General features: G+C 43.3%; 2 protein-coding genes across 2 annotated transcripts in view; one reads left to right on the top strand and one right to left on the bottom strand.

Moving 5' to 3' along the window:
• Positions 1 to 1,499: 1,499 nt before the first annotated feature.
• glrx (glutaredoxin (thioltransferase)) lies at positions 1,500 to 7,501 on the top strand. Its single transcript, XM_061069467.1, has 3 exons — positions 1,500 to 1,789; positions 2,804 to 2,936; positions 7,025 to 7,501. The coding sequence occupies exons 1-2, from the start codon at positions 1,583 to 1,585 to the stop codon at positions 2,915 to 2,917; spliced, it is 321 nt and encodes a 106-aa protein (XP_060925450.1). The 5' UTR covers positions 1,500 to 1,582; the 3' UTR covers positions 2,918 to 2,936; positions 7,025 to 7,501.
• rhobtb3 (Rho related BTB domain containing 3) overlaps positions 7,011 to 27,260 on the bottom strand; it is a 21,665-nt gene continuing 1,415 nt past the window's right edge. The window contains exons 2-12 of the mRNA XM_061069466.1: positions 26,935 to 27,127; positions 24,315 to 24,472; positions 23,987 to 24,095; positions 21,241 to 21,436; positions 20,908 to 21,074; positions 15,288 to 15,397; positions 13,684 to 13,789; positions 11,882 to 12,055; positions 8,744 to 8,910; positions 8,496 to 8,592; positions 7,011 to 7,167 (exon numbers count right to left, since the gene is read on the bottom strand). Of these exons, the coding sequence (XP_060925449.1) occupies positions 7,049 to 7,167; positions 8,496 to 8,592; positions 8,744 to 8,910; positions 11,882 to 12,055; positions 13,684 to 13,789; positions 15,288 to 15,397; positions 20,908 to 21,074; positions 21,241 to 21,436; positions 23,987 to 24,095; positions 24,315 to 24,472; positions 26,935 to 27,127 (1,596 nt within the window). The 3' untranslated portion in view covers positions 7,011 to 7,048. The remainder of the gene's footprint in view (positions 7,168 to 8,495; positions 8,593 to 8,743; positions 8,911 to 11,881; positions 12,056 to 13,683; positions 13,790 to 15,287; positions 15,398 to 20,907; positions 21,075 to 21,240; positions 21,437 to 23,986; positions 24,096 to 24,314; positions 24,473 to 26,934; positions 27,128 to 27,260) is intronic.

Here is a 27,260-nt window from a genome sequence, read left to right as displayed (position 1 = left end):
ACAGATTAATCCCATTGTCAACTTGACAATTCCCCAAAAGTGAAGCTAATCTGGCTGCAGTATAGATCATAAATGCCGCCTCCTCTATGTTAACGGATGAGACATGGACAAACTACAAAAATAAAAGTACATATCAAACCAATTGTTCCCAAAGATAGTCTCTGAAATGTTAGGTTGTTCTTATCACACTGGTTTACGTTAAAATGTTCATATTTTCTTGGAAGCTAAGTTTTAATTAGTTATTTGAAAATTATGTGAAATTAATCAATTGAAATTGGTCGAGCATGTGTATTGACTGGACCTCACTAGTGTGGCTCCATCTCCCGATTACTACTGTGCATACTCTGGCTCCAAATCTAAATGGATATTATAGCTGTGTCCCAATTCAAGGGCTGTAGGACTCACTATGCATGGCCTTAGTGGACAGTGTAAATCGAAGAGGCTGTGCTGAAATGAGACGGTTAGGTCAGCAGAGGATGTCATTGCTTTGTTAGCTACTTTCAGCCACTGCACTTTTACTGCAGCTCAGCCACCCACGTTGGATCCTTCGTTGCTCAGGAGGGGAAGGACGCATTCGCCGGACACATTTGAAGGACCTACTGAATGTAAATGGGACAGACTAGTCAAATTGCTTTGATGCAATGTCTTTAAGCCTCTTAAGGGTATGGCCACTGAATTGAGACTCAGGCTTCGTTCGAGTTACACTCACTCATTAACGCTTACTTCACTATATAGTGACTTTTATGTATCTGCAAAAGAAAAGGACGCTCTCAGACACGACTCAGCATATTTTATCGGCAATGGTAATTACGTCATTGTCACAGGATTATGACGTACAACAACAACAAAGCCGGCCAGTGGAAAATCCCAATACAAATTGGATATGTTTATTTATACTTTTAGGCAAAAAGCACATTGAATGTCATTATTAAAATGTAGAAATAAACTTTCGTCGCTGTTTGAGCTGCTATATTATTTACAATTGTACGACAGGTCAGGCTGTTCCTGCTTCCCTCTCTCGTCTTGTCTCCCCGAGCGCAATGCATGATGCTACAAGCTACATATTGATCAGTTAGGGAGCATCGGTTGTACACTACCTTTCACGATGCATTGTGGTAAACAAAACTTTCTGAGAGCAAAATGGCAAACTCCCTATATATTCCCTAGTGAGTGATTTCAGACCCAGCCACAGAGATTGGCTTTATTTCTGGACCGGGGGAGGAAGTGGAGACACGTCGTCCATCTTTAGATTCAGTCTATGGTTAATCCTGTTGTGTATGCTAAACTGCAGTTGTGTTACTTTATCAAAGTCACTCATATACCTTAAATCCACTTATTGTAAGACGCTTTAGATAAAAGCGTCTGCCAAATGACATGTGATGTAATAATTTAACTTCAAGTACTGAACACTTAAAAGACAAATCCACCGTTTGTGGTGTGAAGTGCCCCTTTAAGAAGAAAGTCGCCCGGATGACGTCATCTTCATGAACATAATTGACAAAGGGCAGAGCGATCAGCTTTCTTCTCCCCCATCCACGCATCCTTCCTCTTTGTGTGTGTGTGTGAGGCTCCAGCTCCGAACATGGCGCAGCAGTTTGTCCAAACTAAGATCAAAGGAGACAAAGTGGTGGTCTTCATGAAGCCCACTTGCTCCTACTGCATCACAGCCAAAGACGTGTTGGGCAAATACAAGTTTAAACCCGGACATCTGGAGTGCATTGACATAAGTGCCCGCAGCGACATGGGCAGCATGCAGGACTATTTCCTGGAGCTCACCGGAGAGCGCACGGTAAACACTGCACTTTACTCTAAAATCACACAACGATAGAAGAGCCAGTTTGACCAGTGTCAAAAAAAAGTCTGACGAAAGTGAAACAGGTTTTTGTTGTTGTAAATTACGTCATTTAAAACTCTTTCCATTCACATCTAAATATAACACATCAGCAATGATATGGATGTTAGCTATGGTGAAAAACACTGTTAGAATCTCAATATATATATATATATATATATATATATATTTATATATTTATATTTCATTTGTTGTCCATGAAAGTCTATTAGGAAATCAGGGGCGTCTTCAATAAAAGAACTGCGCAAGCATCACCCATGACTCAGCCTTTTATATCAGACAACATAAAGTTCGTGACTGAACGCCGGCTGTGTAAGATCAAAGGTTTAAAACTATAACTTGTGAAGTATTATTAATGTCTGACAATATATGTGCATCTTTATGCTGGCAGATAATTATGTTCATATTTATTTCTGATAGAATAAACTATAATTCTATATAGTCTGTTTATAGATCTGTGATTTCCTTTCATTTGCAGCATCAGTTGATCTGACCCCTGTGGTTTGAACAGGGTGGAAAAATCTGTGATAGCAGACGAATGTATGTTGTATGATGGCTCTGAAGTGCAACTCACAATAGCAAAACGACAAAACAAAAAGGGCTACTAAATAAACACGAGAATGTATCACAAAACACTTCAAAATTGACAACAAATCACTATTAACTCACAGAAAATGTTACATTCTACTGACAAAGATATTCACTGGTTGGGCGAATGCAGTTACTGACTTTTCCACAGGAAGGAAACGCTGACAAAACATGTTTAGCCTCATATTGTGTTTTCTTATTTGTCGTGTTTACGTATTTGTTGTTGTGTTTAGGGATTTGCACTTCACGGCTACCACATTATTGTCTGGTGGTATCCTAATAATGCCTGACTCCTTGCATAACATTGAAAATCTGTGATTGCTTATTCACCAGCTATTTTTCTCTTATCGATTTTGAATCTAGGTCCCTCGGGTGTTCATCGGTGAGGAGTGCATTGGAGGCGGCAGCGACGTGGCGGCGCTGCATAAGAACGGTAAACTGGAGGGCATGCTGCAGTCTATTGGAGCCCTGCAGTGACCTGCTCCAAACCAAGCAGGTACAGGATACTGCACAGACCCTCATGATGCATCTTTCTCTTATCTTGACACACACACACACACACTCATTCACTCCTAAAAGGTTGTTTTTAACAGCAGGCTAGGAAAGGAGGAAGGTGTCGCCTCTCTGAAGACCCAGAGCAAGTCATCAAGCGCGTAAATTAGTAGCAGTAGGCTCTCATTAGTGAAGGAATAAATAAACAATGGGGCGTAAGACGCCTCAGGTGATGATCAGAGAGCTGAGATGTAATTACTCTCGTAAAATCAGTAGTAAGATCAGCTCTGAGCCCTCAGTGCACCACATCCTGATGGAAAGGTGCCGACAGTCGACAGATGAGACACCTGAATAAACAGGCAGAGAGACACACATGCTTCCTGACAGGGTGTGTTGCGGGTGTGACTACACACTCCGCAACTATGATGACGAAGTCCTCTTTAATACAACTATGAGCAGGTACAACGGTCATCGTCAGTGTTGTCGGAGGGAACAGTAAAGTCGGTCCATGGCAACTTAACAATCGACTGTCTTAAGGACAACAAGCTGTGATTGGTCGGGGTCCAACTTGGACCTCTGTAATATTTTTCGAGGGAGTTCGAGGTAATAGTTGATGACATGTTCTGTTGCAGTATGAAAGACAAAGATGTTATGATGCTATACATCTGATTCCTAGAATTAAAATGCAATCATCAACACCACCAGCACCAAACTAGATTGCAGCTCAGGCCGCATTTTCCTGTCTGAACCCGTCCGAGAGAAAACTAACCGAGCCTGATGCAAACCTGACAGGCATTCTGTTTCCTGTTCCCCGACCTGAGCCTGATGCAGTTAATGTAAACTGCACTGGGTCTGTTATCCTTTCCCTGACACACATACAGTGTAAGAAAATCAGCCCGGCCAAGGCAACCAAACCAGTTATCTTTAGAAAACTGTTTTCCACACCCGGCAGGTAATAACTTTCCACACCACACCCACCAAAGAATCTATTTTGAAGAGCCTTGAGGTCTGTTGTGGAGGCTCAAGGTGGCTCAACACCATAAGGGCCCGGTCACATTCTGCAAATTTCTTTTGTCACATGGTTGGCCCGATACATCCGCCTATGTGTGACCAAGCCCTCAAGCACTTTATGCAAAAAATGTGGATTTTGAATATAGTCAGAGTGTACACAGGGACACACGGACACCTGGCTGCACCTGTACAGGAATCACCCAACACAGCAGTTAATCATGGAGGCTCTCTTCATTCTAAAACATGTCTTTATTTAAAGTCAGACGTCAGGTTATCTACAGTCTGTACAGCACTGGCTCAGTGGAGCCTCCTGTGTGGATCCACTACTTTCACAGTCCAGTGTTTCAGCTGCTACTTACTCACAGTAGGCCGGGTCTTTTTTTTTCTTCTGTTGTGATTCTAACTAGACACTTGCACGGTTGTGCTGCAGCAGGTTGTTGTCACTAAGGTTAAATACACACTGGCTGGTTAAGGGTGCAACCTCTTCCATGTCCGAATCAGACAGTGATTGTGGTCTTTACACAGTGTACTGCAAGAACTGGATAAACACACATCTACATGTAGTTTGACTCAGACTGATCAGACTGAACAGTCACTTTGACCTGTCAGTACCATTTGTTTTTTTGGGGGGTTTTCTGTAAAGTTATTTTGTCTTCTGTACCTAAGTTTTTTTCAATCTGATATATTCCTCAATCCTTTTTAAAGTAAATGTCAGTGAAACATTGGACATTAAAGTAGTATGACCCAACTGTGTCTGCTCCAAATGTAAAAAAAATCAAATCATAAATGTCCACATACAGCACAGTGTACAAAAATAACTGCAGCACCAAGAAATCATAATCTCATTATGATTCAAAACAAAATCAAAAGGATCAAATAAATATTGCGTATCCACCCAGAGGCGTTTTGGCTTTATTGTACCAACTTATGTTCATGATTAGGGACATTCAATAAAAAAAAAAAAAAATCAGAAAACAGTGGAAATTGAACAGGATTTAATCTGGATCACAGCATGTACGGACTTCGTATTAGTAGCAGCCTTTTCACCTCGCAGGCTAACGTGCAACTTCATTTTTACCGTCTAGACGAAGATGCAGCCAAACCACGTTGGTTTTACAAGATGTCGCCTGTCCCACTGTGCCCCGTGCTGGCTTACAACATCCAGGCATGAGCGGGGGGGGACGGTGGGCCTGCTGTCTGCTGGGGGGTGAAGCGCTTTCCAGTGGCAGGCAGCAGGCGGCGGCTCAGCATCCTACACTCAACAGTTAGACGCTGCTGTACATGAGTACTGTAAAAATGATAATGGCACTCAGTAGAGCACATACCTCGGCCACATCTGAACAATCCTACACATGACATGTAAAATAAAATCCTGAATACTGGATCTAAATCCACATCTGCAACAAAATGTAAAGGGTTCTTCTCAGACCAAGGCTCAGCTCCAACCCTCCAACGAGTTTGGTGGAAATTGAGTCAGTAGATTTTGTGTAATCCTGCTAATAAATAAAGCAACAGAGAGATGTTCTGATACCATTTTTCTTTAAGAAACCGATTCAGATACCAAGTGCTGATTTGATACGGGTGTATTTCAAAAACTCAAACCGCTGTATGCTACTAGCCCCGTATGGAAGTGATGGTTGCTATCTATTCAGTGTTGTTAATAGCATCACTAGTGCCACCCCTTAAAACTCGTCTTCATTTTACTTGCGGGCCTTGTTTGGAGTGTTGAAGAAGTGATTTTCAGGAAAAGAGAATTGCAGTTTTATCTGGATGAAACTAATAAACTTTAAAAACATGGTAATGGATCAAATGTAGATTTATGTTCTTGCCGATGCCGGATCAGAGGCGTTTTCAGTGCTGGTATCAGAGCATCTCTAGTGAAATCTTAACCTCCTTTGCGGAGGTAATAATTAATTTAACGGAGTATTTCTGGTGCTGAATCGTGAGGGTAGCAGCGTTTAATCAGAGTTCACTGATTACACTCATCTTTCTTCATGATATGGTTGTTTTCCCTAAATCTGTACAAGTAAATGCTCCAAAAGGCTTTAGCCTGTTTGTGCCACAGACAGATCTTTTTATTATTTGTTATTGCAGATATATAAGGAGTGGTTTCTACGTGATTTCACATTAACTTGCAGAAGGAAATGTACGCAGTTTAATGTCGGAGTTTAATTCGCCAGTCATTTCTCAATGAAAGTGAAACGGCCTCGTTTGACACGTGACCCGGGGCAGAATGTATTCCACCGCACGCTGTAATAACATCAGTCTGACTCTGAGGTGCTCACTGATGTCTTCCTATAGATCTGAAGGAATCTAATAAAGGAATTATAATTAAATTGGTCCTGCTCGTCTGCTTAACTGCAGCCTTGTTACATTACAGATGAAAATGAGTTGGAGTGTGCGAGCAGCAGCGTTACCAGTTTCTCTGCACACTGCTCCCTGTTCTAATGTAGGTCACCGCTCGCGTGAACTAACTCGCTGAGAAGTTAGCGGCTCACGAGTTATTTCAGCTCCGGATGAAACGCTGCAGATCTTCACATTCTTGAGACAGTCCAGCGTGTGTCGGATTCATTCAACCTGTTCCTGACGTCCACACGAGATCCCGGGCGGCTGCGTGAGCTCATGTGTGGCGGGTTGATTCGGTGTATCTGTACTTGTAATGGAGCCATTTTGTGTCAGTGTTTGTCTTCGGATTCCTCCATTTTGCAGCAGCCAATAGAAATAGAATTATCTTTCACTCACGGAGCCATTGGCCAGTGACCAGACAGTCAATTTAAATTCACATCGGCTTTAAAGTATCAGTCATTTCTTATTGCCCTCAATGGAATAGTCACTATGCAAAGGACACACTCACATTCCTTCATGGGAGGAGAGGCATGTAGCGGGGGTGCACGCCACTGCCGGACACACTGTACATACGACGCTGTCCGATTGGTTAAGGAGTCTCGTGACATGTTCCTCGCCCGGAGTCAGCCCTCCATCCAGCAGCACACACATTGTTTCTACTGTTTCCCCCCCCACGTTTTGACGAGCAGTTTATTATGTCCTCCTTTGATTCCCCAACTTTGCTTTTCTCAACAGGCCACTGGAACCAGCGTGCTGGGGTCACATGACTATGCAGCGGGACTTGCGTAGTTTGCGTCGCCGCTGCTGGTACTCGCTGAGCTCCTGCAGGTAGCCTCTGGACGGCCAGCGTAGCCTCTCCACCTGCTCCCGCTCCTCATCTGGAACACACAATCACGTATCAATAATCCACCGCATGCACAACTGTGGAAAAATCATTACAGCCAGCTTTACCGCGCTTGGCTCGAACCCACCAACCCACATTCAGTAACAACTCCCTGGATTGTTGCCACGAACTCCTCCAACGATTCTGAAATGTCTGACTGAGAAATTTGTTTACACCAAGAAGCCACAGAAGACCAACAGTGATCCATCATGTGCTGTCTCTTTGTCCTGACCTTTGACTTCGCCCGTGCCCTCCAGTACCCGTCCAATGATCTGAAATAAGTCTCGTGTCTGTGATGTCAATAAAAAGTGCTACTGCTACAAACCAGAGCAATGCTGCCGTTGGTCATTTTCCAGTCAGTTTAACACACGGGACTAAAAATCACTAGGAGGCAAACAGAACTCAAGCATAGACTTAGTAACAATTAATCAATATAAGGACAATAAAAAGGCTGACAGCTCACAAATCTGCTAATGTGTGAAACCCAGGTTTGCACAGGATGAGTGCGACCATGTTCGATTCTAAAGTGACAGCATTCATTCTCTTGTATAATTTATTAGTGGAAACCTTGCACCTCCTGTGTTTTGTACGCTGTTGGCCATTTGACAGGAAACAAGCAGCGTTTATCAGACAGATGCAGCCTGACCTGCACATGCTGTGTTAAAAAGCCTGGAGGCGTTCTCTCTTAATTATGACTCTGCGCAGCATAGCCGGAGGCAGGATATCGTTTTGAGGAGTGTGAGTGTGTGTGTGTTTCCTAACTCCACAAAGCATGAACGGATTTTAATTAAACTTGGTGTGAATAGTAGTTGGGAGGGGTAACTGCAGAGATCAGGTTTTGGAGCTGATCAGTCAAAGGAGAGAGACTATCTTAAAGCTTATAACCAGACAATTATTCCTCATGTAACATCATGGATAAGTCCGAAAAATAAAGGTCACGCAGAGATCAAAAAGGAACTCTTTGAGGCATCTATTGACTATATCCATGACATAAAGCCTGCATAGAAAAAAAGAATATAAAGTGGAGTGATGCATTACATTTCCCAACCAATCACATTAGGGGAAAAAATGTAAGCTTGTTAAGATTAACCTAACATTTATCATATAATATCAATTACATTACTTCTTATTATATACAAGTAAAAATTCGGACGCTTCTCATTTGTAAAAATGAAGAATACACGTGTCAATGTAAAATTGCTGCATTGACAGACAGCTTAATGTAGCAATTACATTAAGCTGCCAGCAATTTCAACTTTCATAATCATCACTTACAAGGCTTTCAATTGTCAGACATGTTTTTTAAAAGGCTCTCGCACTGACCTGAGAGCTCCAGGAAGTCCGGTTTGTGGCTGAAGATCAGGTAGTTGTTGGCGATGAAGTGCAGGAGCCAGACGTACAGCTGCTCTGCGTTGTGGCACTGGGGAACAATAGGATCATCATGGTAAATAACAGTTATTTTCATCCGCATTTTCTTGGGTGAAGGAGATTACACTCGTATTTTATTGAGGCAGTCATCAGTTCTGCTCTTGTTCCCTGTTTTCCCCTGGTATACGAACCATTTCACTGACCTTTGCTCTGCGGAGTAGTCGCACCACGCTGATCCCTGTGGACGACAGCTCTCTACTGGGCATGCTCTGTAGGTACGCGCACACGCACACCTCACACAGGTGCTGCAGACGTTTCACCTGGTACATCTCGGCACAGACCAGCACGGCCATGGCCTGCATCACACTGGCTGGACACACAAACAAACACAAGATACATGTGTGGGCAGCAGCTGGAGGGTTAGGCTTAGGAGAAAATACGGTTAATACTGGACTCATTTAACATATAAACATGAATTCAAATGAATGTAATTGCTGGCTATGTTTGTAATTGTTTACTTAAACATTTGCAATAACACTATGGAGCTATATGAAGTGAGAATGTGTCACTACTGAATCTTCAGCTTGTTCTGCTGCTCCCATGTGGCCAAGAAAACCAATGAATGCAGCGTTAAGTGAAAAATTAAGTCTCTTGTATGCATATGAAGCAAAGTGCTAAATATGGCTCAGCTACAGCCTCGGCTAGTGTTCACAAACACCGTGTGTGTAATCCACTTCGCTTTTCACGTCATGTTACAATTAGTGCAGTCGACAGTACATCCTTTGTGCACCAGATTTCACGGAAGTCTCTAACAACTCCATGGACTGAATCTCAGCTCTGTGTTTCTGAATTAAAGCAAATTGATACATTTTCTCATTGCTCTTTTCACGCCGTCAAATTACATCCCCAAATACATAAATGCATATTCCAAACAAGGGGTGCCAATCCTCTTATGTAATGCCGGCAAGTCAAATCAAATTACCCCTGATGTAACCTGTTTCCTGACATTAATGTGAGTCAAACACCGGCGTCAACATCCCCCCCACCCCATCCTTACTGACTCTCTGCATGCGGCTCTGACAGGCTGCTGCACCGTCAGCTGAGCGGCATCCATTACACAGGGTTCGTTCTGCCTCACTGCACAATCAGCCAAAACATTTTAATCAGCATTAATAACGGATTCTACGTAATACATTATTGATCTGAGAGAAAAGGCTCTGATCGCGCACCCCCCCCTCTGATGTCACGCCCGTCCTTCTCGCTGCTGCTGGTGGAGTTACCTTCCTTTGACCTTGAGCGCTGAGCTCTTACGTAACAGTGCAGCGCGGCTCCAGAGGCTGCAGCCGCTTCATGGCTTTAATTTCCTGTTTCCATGGCTCAAGCCGAAGCCGTATCTCGGGGTAACAGTTTGTTTACCCTCCTCGTACCTGAGCTGGGTCTTAGGGGCTGCTTGTTTTCCATTAAAACATCTCCTGCTGCAGAAGTACGGGATTGTCAGCTACCTATTCACAATGTGATTGTTCCACAATGTGAAAGTTATACATTGTCGATCCAGCAGCTTCATTGTGTAACAATACTGGAAATGAAGATGACAGTGAGTGTCATAATTAATGTCATCATTCTGTGACTAAAAGTTTAAGCTTATTATTATCTATTATTCAAACGAAGGAACATAACACACAGGCTTTTGTGTTTTTTGAATGTGTCATCATCTGCTGTTGTGAAGACGGAGTCCAGCTGTGATGTCACCATGGTTGTCATTAAAGTACACACACACAAACACACACACACACACACACACACACACACACACACACACACACACACACACACACACACACCATCAGTCCTGTCTCCATGACTTCAGAGGACATTACACTGACTCACAGCTTCCTTCCTGAGGATTAACCATATTTACTTCTTTCCTAACCCTTAACCTAACTCTAACCTTGACATGAACCTTAACCTAACCCAAATCTTAACCCTAATATTAACCTAACGTTAACCTTAGCCTAACTCTAACCTAGACCTCACCTTCAAACAGGTCCTCGCCTTCAAATGTTATGATTTACATTGTGGGAAATTGTTTTTGAACCCCATAAGACAAGTCCCCATAATGTGACTGTGTCAACAGATTTAGGTCCCCACAGAATAAGCAATATAACACACTCACACACACACACTCACACACACTCCTTTTCAGACAACCCTGCAAAGCCTTGCCATTCAATGCTGCATTTAGTAAAGTTTAACCACTGGGGGGCATTTCATTACAAATACAGCATGATTTGATATATCAGCTTATCCAGTTGTTTTGGCCAATATGTTAATAAGTAACTCCCCACTCACTCATGAAGCAGATACAGAGAACATTAACATTGGATTCCCTCTGTCCACCTGATCAATATTTACTGATGTTGCAGGTTTGATTTAACAATCTCCTCAAACTATATTTCTAAATGTTCCTCTTTAAGTTGGATCCCATCACATGATTAGGTTTGAATGTACTGGTTCGGCTGGAAGCTGCTCAGAGCTGCAGAGCGTTGATTCTCAGTGGGATCAACAGTATCAGTGCAGCTTTCACATCATAGGAAATTCCCTAATGCAACTTTAATGTTGTAGCAGCTCCTCAAATTGTCCTCATTTGATTCACTGCAGCTCACTGCCGTCAGAGATTTATCAGCACTAATTACTTTGAAAAGGCAGCGCACAATGTGCCAGATAGTGACAACAGAGGGAAACAAAACCAACCAGGAGGTGTCTGGGGTCGTGATTTGGCAGCATCAAAACAGCACGTGAGGCACTGATGCCACCGGTTGCTTTTGTCTTCTCAAAAGCTAATTTAATTTTGAGCTTAATGCAGTTCTCACGTACGCCTCCTGAGAACGACACTGCCAGCATGGTTCACTCACACAGATGGTTAACAGGCTTTTGCTTTAGGCCGTGTCTTGTGTTTGGCGGCGAGCTTTAGAAAAGCTGATTCCTTTCATTTGAGATTTGTGCTCATCTCCATGGTTCTGTAAAGTTACATCAGAGGTCCACTGTCCTTCTATAAATGGCTGACACTGTTGGTCAGAGACTTTCTTTTCCCCTTTTCAAGTCATTCTTACTTAAACAAAAATATGTATATGTACAGCAACACCCTGAGGATGTAGCTATAACCAGATGAATGGAAAACACACTGAGAGTAATCTATCTCAACACCGTACAAACACCGCCACAGTTTAATTAATCCACAAGATAAAAAAGAGGAGAGGCCCCTGCTGCCACTATAATTAGCACCACTCTTATTGTTTTAAGCATATGGTTAAACACCTGGAGTGTGTGTGCAGTAAACTCACAAGGACAGCAGGAGTCAGTGTAGAGGTACTCCAGGAAGGAGAGGAAGGTATCTGAGGAGACTCCGTGGATGGGCACCACTCGGCTTCGGGCCTCTGCGTACTTTCCACTGAACATCGCCGCCATGACATCACAGCGCGCCACCAGCACCGCCCGGTGGGCCGGCAACACGCTCCCTGGGACACAACATACACAGGTAGGCTCAGTGTGATGCTAAAACGTATCAAAGATTCATAACCAATATATTAGTAACAGAATGTGCATCTTTGGTTAATTTGGACAATCACATAAGTATAGAGGCCATAATTGACTTTGGCTTTTTTATAAGGGATAAAATGATCTCCACCACGCCCCGACAATATGTGAATGAAAATGTATATATTAGATATTGAGGAAAAATTAATGGACATTGAGAGAAGGGGTTGAGGTGAAGGATGTCTCCTAGGCTGGTCTGGGAGGACGCACAAGGCCCCCAGGCCCCCAGGCAGTACCTAGAACTACACATGCATAGACATATACAGCAAACTGGATATATATATATAGGGATGTTGCTTGGTAAGAGAGAAGAAGGATGAATGCATGTGGGTAGGGATGTGAGATGAAGGGATGAGGGTAAGGATAAAGGAAAGCGTATGGAAAGCGTATGGCATATTTTAATATTTGCACTACTGCACAAATTGAACATTCATCTGTAAAGACGTATATTTAGATGTATATATTTTATTTTCTATTTTAAATTTTTGATATTCTATTTCAATGTTATTCTATTTTATTCTTTTTTATTCTATTTGATACTATTTCTATTTTTATTTTATTTTTTTGGGTTGAAATTACTGAGCATTGCTTAAAGAGAGTGTGTGACCCAAGCATTTCATTGACAGTGACTACTTCATGTTATCTCTGTTCATTTGACAATAAAAAATCTTGAATCTTGAATCTTGGATGAGAGAAGGAGGATGAATTGATGTGGGTAGGGTTGAAGGGATGAGGGTAAGGATAAGGGAAAGCGGATGAAGGGATGTAGGTAGGGATGCGAGTTGAAAGGATGAAGGAAGAAGGATGATGGAATGCATAGGGATGAGAGGAGGATGAATGGAAATGGGTAGGGATGAGGGTAAGGGTGAAGGAAAGGGTAGGGAGTAAGGGAGAAGGATGGAGGGATGAGGGTAGGTTTGACCCTTTTCTTCTTTTTCTCTTTTCCCAGGGAAGGGAAAGGATGGGTCAAAGAACCTGAGACACTCAGAGTGTAATGGGTTGACTGGGTATATGTCGGCTCCAGGTGAGTAGAGGTGTGGCTGAGGTGTGGCCCTGCTGCTGAACCGAAATTAACTTCACAAAAATCTGAGACATGTAAATCCTGGTCCACTTTCACTAAATGCCATTAACAGCCACTGACAGCTGTCATCTCCCTCCATCAGCAGCTCCATTCTAGCAGAAATTGCCTCTAACCTCCAGGAGCTGAACTCTCAAGGACAAATTCAAGCTCACTGCACTTTTTATGATAGAAATATTGATTAGAAGAGGCGTGTGGTCATTATGTCTGTATTTCTTTGTCTTGATTATTTAATAGAACAGTGCAGCTCGTGAAAGCTTTTTGCTGAAATGAAGCTCGACAGGTAGAGAAGGGCGCCCGTCGCTTTTTATATCCTAATTTGTCTCCAAGTGGTTGACCACGCCCTGGCACTGAGATCACGATTCAATCACAGCCACTGAAGTGTGACCTTCCTCCGCTGTGTGACGGTGCATGTATTTGGCAGGGTGTGTTGTGTGCGTCTAATAGATCAACATGACCCCCCCCACCCACCTTGCACCATGAAGATGACATCTGAGTAGAGAGGAGAATTGAAGAGGTTGACGAGCGTCTGGGGGCCGAGCTGAGCTGCCCGCGCGCTCGGGGTATCCCTGGGGCCCTGCTCACACACACACAAACACAGACACACACACACACACACACACACACACACACACACACACACACACACACACACACACACACACACACACACACACACAGTGTAAAGGCAGCCAAAAAGAAACGGACAGACTTAACATTCCTCTGCTGGATGTCAGGTAATAGTTACGAGCCCAATTACAATTCAGTGCATCGCTCCCACCTTGCCCGTGGAATACAAATGGCTTCTCTGCCAGTCTTGCTTAGAGCTACCAAAACATACTTGAGCTGCAATGCCAAGAATGACATGAGGAAACTGGCAAACGGTGAGAACAGACTTAGAAGCAGACACCCGTCCGATCTGACTATTTATTAACACATTACTGCTCATTCGAAGCCATTTAAAGGCAGAATATTCCAATAGGCGTATGTATTTACATTACACTGCAGCTGAAATCAGAAGTGCACGCAAGGCAGACACTTTTTTCCAGTTCTAATGAGCTTCTGTCCACAGTCGAGTGCCGTCAAAGGCTCTCATTACCATTACGTGACCTTTCTCAGTCAACTGAAGCACAGAGTACTTCACATTCTCAGGGGCAGAGCTCGGGAAACACACAGTCTCCAGTCGAGGCAGCAACAGCCTCTTTTTATTTTGTAAAACAATGGAGAGCTTATGAAAAGCACATTTCTGCTGGTCTAATGGAGTCAGGCGTCCTGGGGCTGTTTGAGAGGATGAGATCAAACCATGGCAGGACTTCAGGGTGTCTCCTCACATTAAAGTGGCCATGTCATGACATCTCGGTGCGCCGCCTCAGGTAAAGACCTAATTCTGCACAAATGTGTGGGTGCAGCAAGCACGCTGCCAAAGGCTTGTCAGACGAAACTGTGTCAAATCTCCTTGTCTCCGTCTAAGTGTTCAAGGCTACTTCCTATTCCACAGAGCACGGCCTCAGAGACTACAAGTGTGACGTTGCAGTTCTGACATCTGTGCTTTTTTGTTTTGTTTTCTGGTGAGTGAATGAACGACTATGGCACATTATATATATTTATATATATTTTGTATCTTTATTAGATTGTGTTAACTGCATGATTTAATACATGCATTGTGTTATTTTCTAGTCTTTATGCATCAACCTTGAGTACCATTCTTAATCCCATTGTATTTAGTACAATACAATGGCTGACATCCAGTGTAAACTCCTCTACAGACCTTGTGTTGTGCTCTTACTCCTTTAGGTGTACGTCTTGTTTATTTTGTGCTAATTCCCAATGTGTGTGAGAAGTGATCACAGCCACTAACTAAGTAAACATGCTAATTGTAGCCTCATTATTACTGTTTTTAAGCAAGGTCCTGCTAATTAAGGTGATGTTACACTGCAACTGCAAAAACATCTGTTTATACCTTGAAAAGAACAAGTTTGACACATTAAAGGTATTTATCCTATTTCGCTGGAGAGAGCTGTTAAGATAAGATATACCACTCAAACTTAAAGAAAGACAAGAGAGTAAGACCTCACCCTTTCTTTCCCGATGAGGGATCGTATGCGCTCCATAAGCTGAGCAACAGCCTGCGAGCTCTTCAGCTTCTCTTCCAGGGCCTCCTGCAGGTGCTCCCACTCCCACGCTCCTGCAAAACATCCATAAACACATTCTGTGGACCCACAATAGCATCGTTCACAGAAACACAGAAAGAAACTTTTCTCTAGCTGGCACCGTGCACTGACCGCCCACGTACCTGTAAACCCAATGTCCCCTGCCTGGTTTTGACAAAGTTGGCTTGTTCTAAAATTTGTCTCTTTATGTAATGTATGGTGGTTATGGGTGTTGCATCCATTCAAGGTTCTTCTGACAGAAACCAGTGACCCTAAAGATTGACTGTTGCAACTCTGAATCCAAGTCAGTTGTTTAATTGTTGTAATAATAATAGAATGCAGGTTTAATCTTTTTCCATTTGGGCACTGGCTACAAATAAAAGCTATAAATGTTTTTTTTAAACGTCAAATGATATTTGATTTATGGCTTTGATACAATTTTCACAATTTAAATTTGGTTTAAATTTAGTTTAAATAACAGTAATGAAATAGTTTGACTTATAAACAAAGGGTCTAGCTGTCTTGAATTAGAATACAGACATACAGCCATAGACTGTACAAAGTTGGATCAAGCATTTCCACTTGCTCCCACATTCCAGAAATGAAGCCAAAATACATCTTCCGCATTTGAAAGCGAAATTTATTACCTAAACTGCAGCCAGCCACCAGGTGGCGATCAAGATGCTTTGGTTTAATTTCTTTGGGAGCAGTCATGTCATCCATCTTAACATAGAGTCTACGGGTCATATAGATAATTGAGAGACTGTATTCAAGCACAGAACTACCATTAGCGAAATGCTTATCAGCATGCTCACAGTTGTGTAGTGAGTAATGTTTTCACCATCTTAGTTTAGCATGTTAGCATGCTAATCATTGGAAATAAGCACAGATTGTAACAGATTTCAGCAAATTGTTCTAAATGTTTTGCCCCCAAAAGCAAGACATTTCTAAGGATGACATTTTGAACTAACGCATGAGGCCTCAGCTGTTGTTGAGACATTTCAGTAAAAAACACAAATGTGAGTAAAGTCTGGATCATCAAGGTCAGTATGAATCATGGCCGACCGACTTTTCCCTCCCTGGGGCTACATGGGAAATAGAAATTCACCGTCATATACATCAAATTAAAGTCATTAAAACAATGTGACATATAATGAGGGGATAAACTTGTGAAGCCGTTATGACACAGACATGTCTAAGTGATATTCTATTTGGAAAACACCTCCACTGCATTTCAGTATGTATATAGTTATACCCCTTTCCAGAGGCTGCACAGCACGCTGCAGCTTGATTGGGGGGGCGCTCTCTGTCTCACTGGGACATAAACAGACTGTCGAGGGAAGAAGGGAGCCGGACTGGGCAGGATTTAGCTCATCATTAGTTCATTATGACAGTTTTCTGTGTGATAGAGGGATTATACCTCAGCACCCGGTCCCAGATAATGACACCGCACTGCGCAGGCACCTTCTCTGCAGGGTGAGAGATTAGCTGAGGAGCTGTGGTGCTGACACATGATGCAGCCGGGCACCAAAGAAACAGCACTGAATGGGCTGGGCGGTGTTTTCATAGGCATATAATCGGAAAACGAATAACACAATATATATATAAAAGCTTCTACAAAAACAATATCACAAATACAATGAGTTGGAATGTTGATGTATTTCCTCTTATCCACCTACACAAATAACACTTAGGAACAATTTGTACAGATTAACACTCATTCCCCCAACGTTGTTCCTTAATCTCATCCAAAACTGCTGCATTCCTGACTCATAATCTTATCCAAACTTAAACCAAATGCCAACAAAGACAGAAAACCGGTGACGTCTGTGCTGAACTCAGCTGCAAGGAAACGACAAGTGAGACAAGAAAAACAACTGGTGACTGGTAGAAAACATGACCCCACGCAAGGCCTGAATGACCACAAGGGACACAATGATTCATCTGTGTCACATACATGTACCACACGTGGTAAACATGCACATACACATTAGCAACCAAGTGCCAAATTCAATAATTCAGTAGAAAGCTACACAAGGAGACAGAGTCCTATAGTGTTAACATCACACAAGCAAAGTCTCATCCTCTGTGACACACACACATAGAGACACACACACACACAAACAAACACACATGCACACACATGTTTACCTCTATTTTAGTGAGGACACTCATTGACACATACATTCCTCAGCCCCATCTCCTAACCTTAACCATTAAAACTAAATCCCTTGCACCTAATCCTAACCCTAACCCTAACCTAAACCAAATTCTAGCCCTAACCCTTAAACCAAGGCTTAACCCTGAAACAGCACCCTGAAAAATTGACGGCCGGTCACAATTTCCTCCCTTTCCAAAAATGTCCTCACTGTGGTCTGTGCTTTAAATGGTCCTCACAAATATATAGTACAGAAACACACACTCAAGTGACAAAAAGCCAGCGCGTGGGATAATACCACCAGTGTGACGCTCTGTGTTTGCAGAGACATTATATTGTTATGGAAATTTGTTCTGCTGAGCCAGTAAAATGAGCTACAACTGTCAAGTGAGTTGAACTGAACAGCGAACAGAAGACGCTTGTCCTGTCTCCGGCAAAGAAAAGTACGGATTCACTGAAAAAGAACATCAAACACTGGAAAACTGTTACTATGGGAACATATTCACGACTTACATTGATTTCCCTAGGACTTACTCTAAACTTAACAATGGTTACTACTTGCCTTAACTGAACCCTTACCCTAACTTTAATCTAAACCTCTACCTAAACCTAAACCTAACCTCAACCTTAAAACATGTAACATTTTATGATTTATATTATAGGGATTTGCTTTTTTCCCCACAAGAAAGACAAGTCCTCATAATGCAACTTTATAAACCGATTTAGGTCCCCACAATTTGAGTAATACATGGACAGACACACACACACACACAGACACACACACACACGTTCACACTGCAATAGAGCTCAACTCATTCTAACCTACTGTAAGACCCCCATGTTTTCACCATCAACATTATGTTCACACAAGACTTAACACTGATGCCCTGCAGTGTTTTATAGAAACGTGACATTAGTATTCTTCTCAGCAAACACACACATTTTCCATTTTCAACAATTACCTCCAAACCATACGCGCACACGCACACACACACACACACACACACACACACACACAGCTATCAATGTAAGGACTTTGCATTGATTTCACATCTTACCACCAACCGTAACCAGGAGCTCAGAGAGGATGTTTTGCATCATTCTGACTTCTGGGCCTCATGAGGTCTACTGGTCCAGACAAGGTCAGTGTTTATTCTGGGAAGGTCCTTAATAGGTGACAACAAGTACACACCCACAAACAAACACACACACACGTGTTACTAAAGCTCTAATGCCCGGCTCTCCCACCACCCAAACACTCTCTCAGCCTCACATCATCTCACTGAAATGCACAGTAGCAGCACCCTTATACTCCACCCCTCCTTTCTCTCACCTTCACATCCCGCCGCCTTCGTTTTTCACCCTGTTTACAATTTTACACTCCTTACTTTCCCATCTTCCACACAAGCACTTACATACGTGCGTAAAAATACACACTGCCCTCTCCTTTCCTATTCTTATTCACAGAGTCAATCACAGAGACTCGGTTTGACCCTATAATCTTTTCCCGTCTCCGCTCACCCTTTACCGGCACACACATGCACACACATGAGACAGACATGAATCAGATGTTGGCACAGCTTTTCGCCAGGAGGACTCACGCGGGACATGAAGCCTGTGATGAGGCGCTGGCATGCACAGGCGCTGCGAGCGAACATACAGCAGACTAAGCCGCAGACTTAGACAAATGAAGATTTTCATTGCAGCACTTAAGTCACAGAGAACATCACTAACTCAGCTACTTAAATGATGGGAGTAAATTTGGCATGAAAGTGCCCCAATTTGCATTTGCAACTGTTTTCGCTGTACTTTCGATGCCTATCTCCTTGTTCAACCAGGTTAATATATGATACTATAATTTTTACAGGGCAGTTTCATTCCTTTAGTCTTTTTTTTGTTGATGTTGATATGGGGCTGCTGCAACAGGCTTCCGAGGCAGATTCTATCAATAGCCGTCGCTCAGTGCACATAACCATTTGTTACTTACGTCCAAAGGAGTTTAATAGAGCCGAGCTGGCTGAAGATAAAGGACACACGAGAGGTCCAAGGCATCAAGTACAAATGTGGGTTAAGAAAAAGCAGCGTGAGATCACACTATTACACGATGAACGACCAGGCTCTAGATTTAAAATACTACTGTTGCTTACTATCAGGCACTTTCAATTTGACTGATCTCTGTTCCTCGGCGTAATGGAATATTGGACCAGACCCAACGGCAAGAAAAGTGCCCACTGCTGCCAGCCGACATTAATCATCACATCTCAACTATTGAAAAATCCAGCTCCTCCTTTCGAGGGAGTGGAATGCCTGAGCTGTGGATGTTAGCCCGGCTCTGGTAGCTGCATTCAAACCTCAGTGGTAATGTGTGGAAAGTGTCCAATATGGCAAAAGCACCAGCATTTAGTATGACACACAAATAATTGTCAACAAACAGCTACAACTATTTCATTTACCAGAAACCATGTAGTGAGATGGGAGTGAGCGGATGGAGCCATCCTTGTGGAGTCCAGCTTCCTCTGGACAGACTGTGTGTTGGCTGCTTTTGTTATGTGATCTTTTTATTTGGCTCTTCCTGTGCAACTGGTCCTGATGCCAGAACGTCAGTTTGGGCAACTTCTCTCTGGTGGAGCCAATCTGTGTTGCAGCCCTGCTGCTGTGATTTAGGTTAATGTAGAAATAATTGAATGACCTTCACTTAAGTGCACTCCACCAACTGGAGACACCATGTTTTTTACATTACAGAGTATATAACTCTTGTTGATTAACTAGAGCACATACATCCACCAACAGTCCACTTACGAAACCACAGTTGAATTCACTAGATCTGGATTTTTACTTTTTACTCTTACTGGTTCATGACCAAATATTACATTACATTTCATTTAGCTGACGGTCTTATCCAAAGCGACTTACAATAAGTGCATTCAACCCTGAGGGTACAAACCCAGAACAACAAGAATCAAGAAAGTACAATTTCTTCAAAAATAAAGCTAAACTACAAAGTGCTATAAGTAAGTGCCATTTATCCATCCATTATCTATAGCGCTTATCATTTGAGGCTTGTGGGGGGAGCGGGTTCCAATCCCAGCTGACTTGGGTCAAAAGGAGAGTTACATGGGGACAGGTCGCCAGTCCATCTCAACGTATAGAGACAAACAACCACTCGCTCTCACACCTACAGTCAATCAAGAGTCTCCAATTAACCTATCCAGGAAGCCGGACTTCCTGACCACACCACATTGCATTTTGACATGCGAACACGCTAAATTAAGGTGCTCAACAATGTAAATATTATACTGACGATACCAAAAATCCTCATAGACTGACAGTGCAAATAGAACAGTGGGTAAACGCTACAATGGATGAGTGTAGACTGGTGGTTTTTACCTCTGTAAATAAACATGAGCGTCTCCCACAAGCACATACACAGGAGGGGGTCCTTCACCACCAGCCGGGAGAGTCGTCCTGTCAGGTGCCCCTCTGATCGTGGCATGTCATCAATAATCCCCCCGTCCCAGGTGGAGAGCAGTGAGGGGGGGCCTCCATCCCGCTCTCTGCAAACACAACGCGACTGTGGGCGTTCCCTGTGAAATTCAAATTGAACATGAAAAATGAGTTTATCGGATGGGTTTAAGTCCAGCTCTCGACTCCAGGCTCAGGTGGTGCAGAGAGCTGATGAGGCTCCGTCCCGTGGACCTGCTGCTAACAGGGCTCACCTACCTGGTCTTAGGTCCCAGGAGCAGCTGTCTGAAGTATGGGCTGACAGCACACAGCACAGCCGCGTGGGCCCAACCCAGTTCTTTCCCCGATTCTCCGGCGTAGAAAGCCACGTCCGCGAACTGCACGCCACGCTCCAGCAGCCACTGCATGTCCTGGGAGAAGCTGGACTCCTCCACACGGATGGGAGGAAGACGAGCTGGACGGAGGGAGCAAGATGGTGAAACGGAGTGAGAAAGATGAGAAGGATGAGTTAAGAATGTATGTTCAAAGCACCCTAGATGTAATTTACATTTGCAGCATACTCATCTACCTGAATCTATCTTTTCTTTGACAAAAGAGAGAAATGGGGTTTGTATGTGGAGAGAATCATTTGGACGGCAAAACTGTTGTGAGATGTTTTTTGTCAAGACATCATTGCAAAGAGTTGTTACTTAAGTTAGAAAAAATGCTTTCAGATATATTTGTCTTTGCACTTATGATAGCGATATGAGCTGAGTCTGGATTCTGTTCCACTGAAGATATATAGAAATCTGCACGACAGAGGATTTAGTCCTGCTTCTTTAGATCTCGGGGAACTGACACCAAAAAGTTGACGTTTAGTCATCGAGCAAAAAATTTACCCAGAATCCAAAGCGCGTCCAAAGTTGGTTTTAAATACGATTAGTGTTTAACGAAGAAAAAATAAAATGCATCGTCAGAGAGAAATGATTTGCAGAGAAATGAGCAGAGGAGCCAAAAGACAACACTGTAGTGATAGAACTACAAACTGGAAAAGCTGTCTGGAGCAACAAGCCATAAATAAACACATCATAGAAAAACAAAAAAAGAGTAAGACAAAAGAGGATGATGCTGAGTGAGGCATCTATTCAGATATTAACTTTTTTTTTTAATTTGGGAAAAGCACCAAGCAGGAAGGTGAAGGACCTGAGGGGGAGGTGTCTCCACAAAACATTTTCCTATTATATCCCTATTGATGCCCAACACACTCTGCCTCTGTGTGCATCATCTCCTTTTTTATGGCTGCTCAGATCTGACCATGAACTCAGCTCCTGTTCCTGAATCACAGCTTGTCATATTTAATGCAAGCTACACCAGAAGCAGGGGGAAGTAGTGTTGGACAGGCCTCAATTAATTCTACAGCACTTACTGCCTTTCTGGCAGAACTTAAATCTGTCAGTCATTGCATTAGATTGAGACACACACACACACACGCTCACAGCAAAGTGGTCAAATCAATATTTAACACCAGTTTGTGTTTAATTATGGATGTTTTATTCTTTAAAAAATAACTGCATGGAATATTGGCACTAGCAGTCGAACCAGTTGTTGTAAAGCAGGAGACGGAATCCCTCCTTTTCAAAATAAAGCGATTCTACGTGATACAGTACAGTGGTTTGTATTGTTGCTGGTTTGAGTCCCAGTTCACATAGGGGCTTTCTTTGTAGATTTTGCACGTACTCTGGCTTGCTTCCACAGTCCAAATATTAAATAAGGTTAATTAGGGACTGTAAATGGGCCGTAGGTGTGAGTATGAATGATTGGACTGTATGTTGGCCTGGTTATGGACTGAAGAACTGTCCAGGCTCTCGCCCTGTGTCAGGTGGGATTGACTCCAGCCCCCCCGCTACACTCAAATGATAAGCGGTATACACATCTTACCATTATCTATACCAGTCCAGTGGCATGCAGCCGGGTTCACCCTGGACAGGTCGCCAGTGTAAACATGCAGAGACAAACAACCATTCACGTTTACATTCACACACCAGGACAGAAGCTGGAGGCGCCTGATGCCACTCACAGAAATTCTCTACACACTTATTTCAGTTGTATAATTTCAAATTGGGCACACAGTAAGCTTTTAGTCTGTGGCAACATTTGGCAGACAGACATGGAACGTCAACTCCAGGATTCAATAAGGTTTTCCTTCAGTCATTTAGGAGAGAGAGAGTCCCAGTCTAAAAAACATTGAGACAAAGTAGAAGCAGCAGGATTGTTTCTGACGATTTGCCTCGATAATCAAATTTACTGTGTCTCTGCTGGTCGCGGTGTGTGACTTTTTGTGATTCCTTAGCCTCTTTTGCCATAGTCGTTTGTCCCTCCACAATTAGCATTTATCATTTTCCAAATCTGATTAGCTTTTTGTGGATTATGTCAACAATAAATCTTACTCCATGTTTCTGCTACCAGCCAAACCTTCTTTTGATTCCAGCGTGGCTCGTTCTCAAGCACGATTAAAGCTGAATCGGAAATTCTGAATTTCAAATAAGAAGATTAGAACTAAATTAGAGCTTAAACGACTTGTCAATAATTAGATGTTTTCGCAAAAGGCCAGTTGTTGCAGCGAGTGGTGTCGAAATGAGCTCAGTGTAAAACAGAATCAGACATCAGTGAATAAAAGGCGTCCTCCGAGCCTTTTCTCTTCCTTCTTATCTCCAGATTGGACCAGAGAATATTGATCTGGATCAAACCTTTGTGCTCAGCTCTTTTTATGGCCGTGTGAGCTCGAGAAGTAACAATCCATTCAGTGCGAATGCTCTCCATGCAACATAGAAAATGATTTAAACCGAACGTAATTACTTAAAATGACTCAACGCTGTACTCATTTCATTAATAACGTTTTAATAACTTTCATTTTAATTTCTTCAACTTGCCTGACTGCTCACAGTAGGCAATAAGATTCAAATACATTAAAAGCTGTCTCGCATTAGTAGTATGAGTGTGTTGGATATCATAGTACTCCTCTGACCTGGTTGTTCTAAGTGAGGGGGGCGAAGATCGTTCACTTTGTTTCCTCGCCTCTTCTCCGGCCTCTCTTTGGCTTTGTGTTTCAGACACTGGATCATGAAATACTCCAGCTGAACAACACAGAAACACACACATTAGTTCAGACGGAGCTGGCCGCCTGTCCTCGTCTCCGCTACTTGATATGTGAAAATGATCAGACATAAAATACCTGAAAATAAGAACAATCAAAGACTCTTTTGGGCCATAAATTCCTTATTTATCCACTGCAGCTACAAACTGTCTGAGGTGATGTCTGATCCCCTGGTTCCCCGTGTGGCGTCATGGCTTACCACGCTGCCAAAGTAGCGCCCAACGAAGACGTGATTGAGAGAGGGCAACTCCAGGTAGGTGGCCCCCAGGTCCCGGGACAGCTGCAGACCCTCACTGTGAGGCACACAGCTGCTCCAGTCCGACGCACACAGCGGACACGTACAGGGGGGACCCTCGTCTGAAGACAACAAGCAGAGAATTCAACTCTCAAGATGTGTACACACATTAAAAGGTTAGTGGGAGGATAAGCGAGTCTCTGATATTGCAGCTATTCCCGATGCATGAATCTAGTGTAAACAGCTCATACTGGAAATGCTTGTCCCACATTTTAACAAATCAGCAGCACAAACACATTCACAAAATGAGTTACATGACATTCATGTTTGTGAGAATATTCAGATAGAAGAAGAATGGCAGGTAGTAAAGTGCTTCCCTCCGCAAAAGCCAGACTTAAGTCTCCTTAAATCCAGTCAAGGTGCACCAAGTTTCACACTCAGAGATATCAGTTCCCTAAATAGGCCTCATCAAGATCCATCCTGCATTCCTCCTCCTGAACCGGATCAACACCAAAATTCTGTGTATTCTTCCCGGACCCATACAGCATCTGTCCACAGTTTCGTGCTAATTCATCCAGTAGTTTTTGTGTAATCTCGAATACAAACAAACAAACCAAGCAACAAACAATCGGACTGGGGTGAAAACATAACCTCCAAATATACCTTCAAGCACCACATTTTAATTTATTAAAGTTAATGTTACCAGACGTGGGACAAAACAGTCTCAGAGAACCCAAAATCTGCACACTGTTGAGTCATATGTGGTTGTGATCTAAATCAACTGCTACCCGACCGGACCAAACAGAGCAGTGCCGGGTAACAGTGTTTGACACTCCTTAAGGGTAAAAGTATCATACTAACACCAACCAAATCAAATTTAGAAAACATCATAGTACAGTAATATTTTCTAAACAAGCCTCTCTTCCTTCTTAAATGGACAAGAAGCACAGACAAAAAGTCATTGTGTGTGATGAACAGAACATAAAACACATTTCAGAACCCAGATTCAGACAGAAACCATATTTTGCATTGCAGAGTGCAACCAGATGCCAAAGCCACATCTGGCTTTATGATGCAGATTCACACTAATTCCTCCAGTTTATCTCACAATCACTGTGGATATCCAGTAAGGGGTTATGAAATATCTGACAATGAATGAGTAACCTTTTCTTTTCTTTGGAATCTTCCTAAACAGCAACACGAGAATAAGGCAAAATCTGCCGTGACATGTGCACTAGCACAAGCCCGACTGTGGCCCGTGTGGATGGGCAGCAAAGAGACAGAATCAGACAGAAAATCTGAAGGATTAGCTCGGAGGAAGAAAGAGAAAAAAAAAAACGACAGAAAGACTGCACAAAGGAGGAGAGAGCTGGAGAGAAAGAACAGGACATAACGTTAAAAGCTGAGGCATTTGATACATCATATGGCTAATAACCTACAGGCATGACACAGGGACGCAGCCAGACAATGTGTGTGTGTGTGTGTGTGTCTGTGTGTGTGTGTGTGTGTGTGTCTGTGTGTGTGTCTGTGTGTGTGTGTCTGTGTGTGAGTGTGTGTGAGGCAGAAGGAAAAGAAGAGGGTGACTTGGCATATTAGTGCGACATTTGTGTGCTTGCAGTTCCTGGGATTAATCCGTTTGTCCTCCTGCGTTCAGCGCTTCTTTAATGGCTAAGTTAGTGCACGTGTGGTGGTGCTCGCTCTCTGCCACAGATGTGCCTTCAGGTGGTCTGAAGTCCGGCAGCAGGAAGCGCTCAGAGCTCAGTCTCTGCGGTCATGAGGGGATAGCATGCACTGTACATACGCACGGCAGCCTTAAACAAGAAAAACAAACACATGCAGGCCCGGGCTCCACAGCTTCCCACTCTCACTGCCTGGCTCTTTATCTGCCTCTCCCAGAAAAGAGTTGACTTCCACTGTGATCCTCCTGCAGCGGAGACAGGAGCTCAAAGTACGTTGAGCGCCCGAGCTAAAAATATGCACCGGTACAATTGATGGGCTTGTTTACAGAATCTGAATTTGACAAGGGTCAGTGTGTGTCCAGGAACACATGCAGACTCACCAAGGTGCACATACACACGCATGTTAACGCTTAAGCAGTCTATATGAGGCTTTCCACCTCTACACAAGGGTTTAAACTCTGCTGTGGTGATCTTTGGAGCTCTTAATGGGCAAAAGGTATTAAGCTAATGTCTTTCTTTGGTGTGTTTCCTACAGGGAAACATGAGCCTGAGGGCCTGAGGGCAGCCATGAGGAGATTTAATCATGAGCATCCTCCTCCTTGCTGCTCGGACACGCTGGAGGACACGAGACTCAGACAGTCATCACACCAGCTCGACAGAGAGAACATGATACTGTCTTGAAAAATCAACAACTGAGCCTACAGCACATTACCCCCGAGATACCAGGATATCAACTTTAGTGGCATTGTGTATTTGCCTGCTCTCGAGCTCAATTGTTTCCTTTCAACAATGACAAAACTGTTGGAGGAGCCATCGGTTGTCAAGGCGCTGCTGGCAAAAAAAAACCCTGAAAACACTCACTCCAGCTCTGAAAAACACACAGAACAAACAAAAGGCGTCCTCACCGTTCAGCCGCGCTCCGACGGCAACGAGGATGACTGGTACGCCCCAGTGCCTCAGCAGCGGGCGCAGTTTCGGGGCATAGCCGTTCCTGACCTGCTGGAACGCCAGCTTGTCAGTGACTGAATACTTAATGACCAGGATGTCTGCCTGCTCCAGAACTTTGCGCACGCTGGTCCAGTCGCTGTCCAACAAGTCCTGGAAAAGGTGAGAGAAAGGACAACAATATATAAATAGTCACATGATGAGAAGAGGAGTGGGATTGGGACCATGAATCTCAACTCATATAAACCTAAGCTGCCCCCTCTGGGTCTTCCTCAGTGTAAATACC

This window comes from Limanda limanda, chromosome 4 (genome assembly GCF_963576545.1).
Source record: "Limanda limanda chromosome 4, fLimLim1.1, whole genome shotgun sequence".
In the NCBI taxonomy this organism is placed as follows: Eukaryota; Metazoa; Chordata; class Actinopteri; order Pleuronectiformes; family Pleuronectidae; genus Limanda; species Limanda limanda.
The sequence above is the reverse complement of the archived record's forward strand: the minus strand, read 5'-3'. Positions and strand labels throughout refer to the sequence as shown.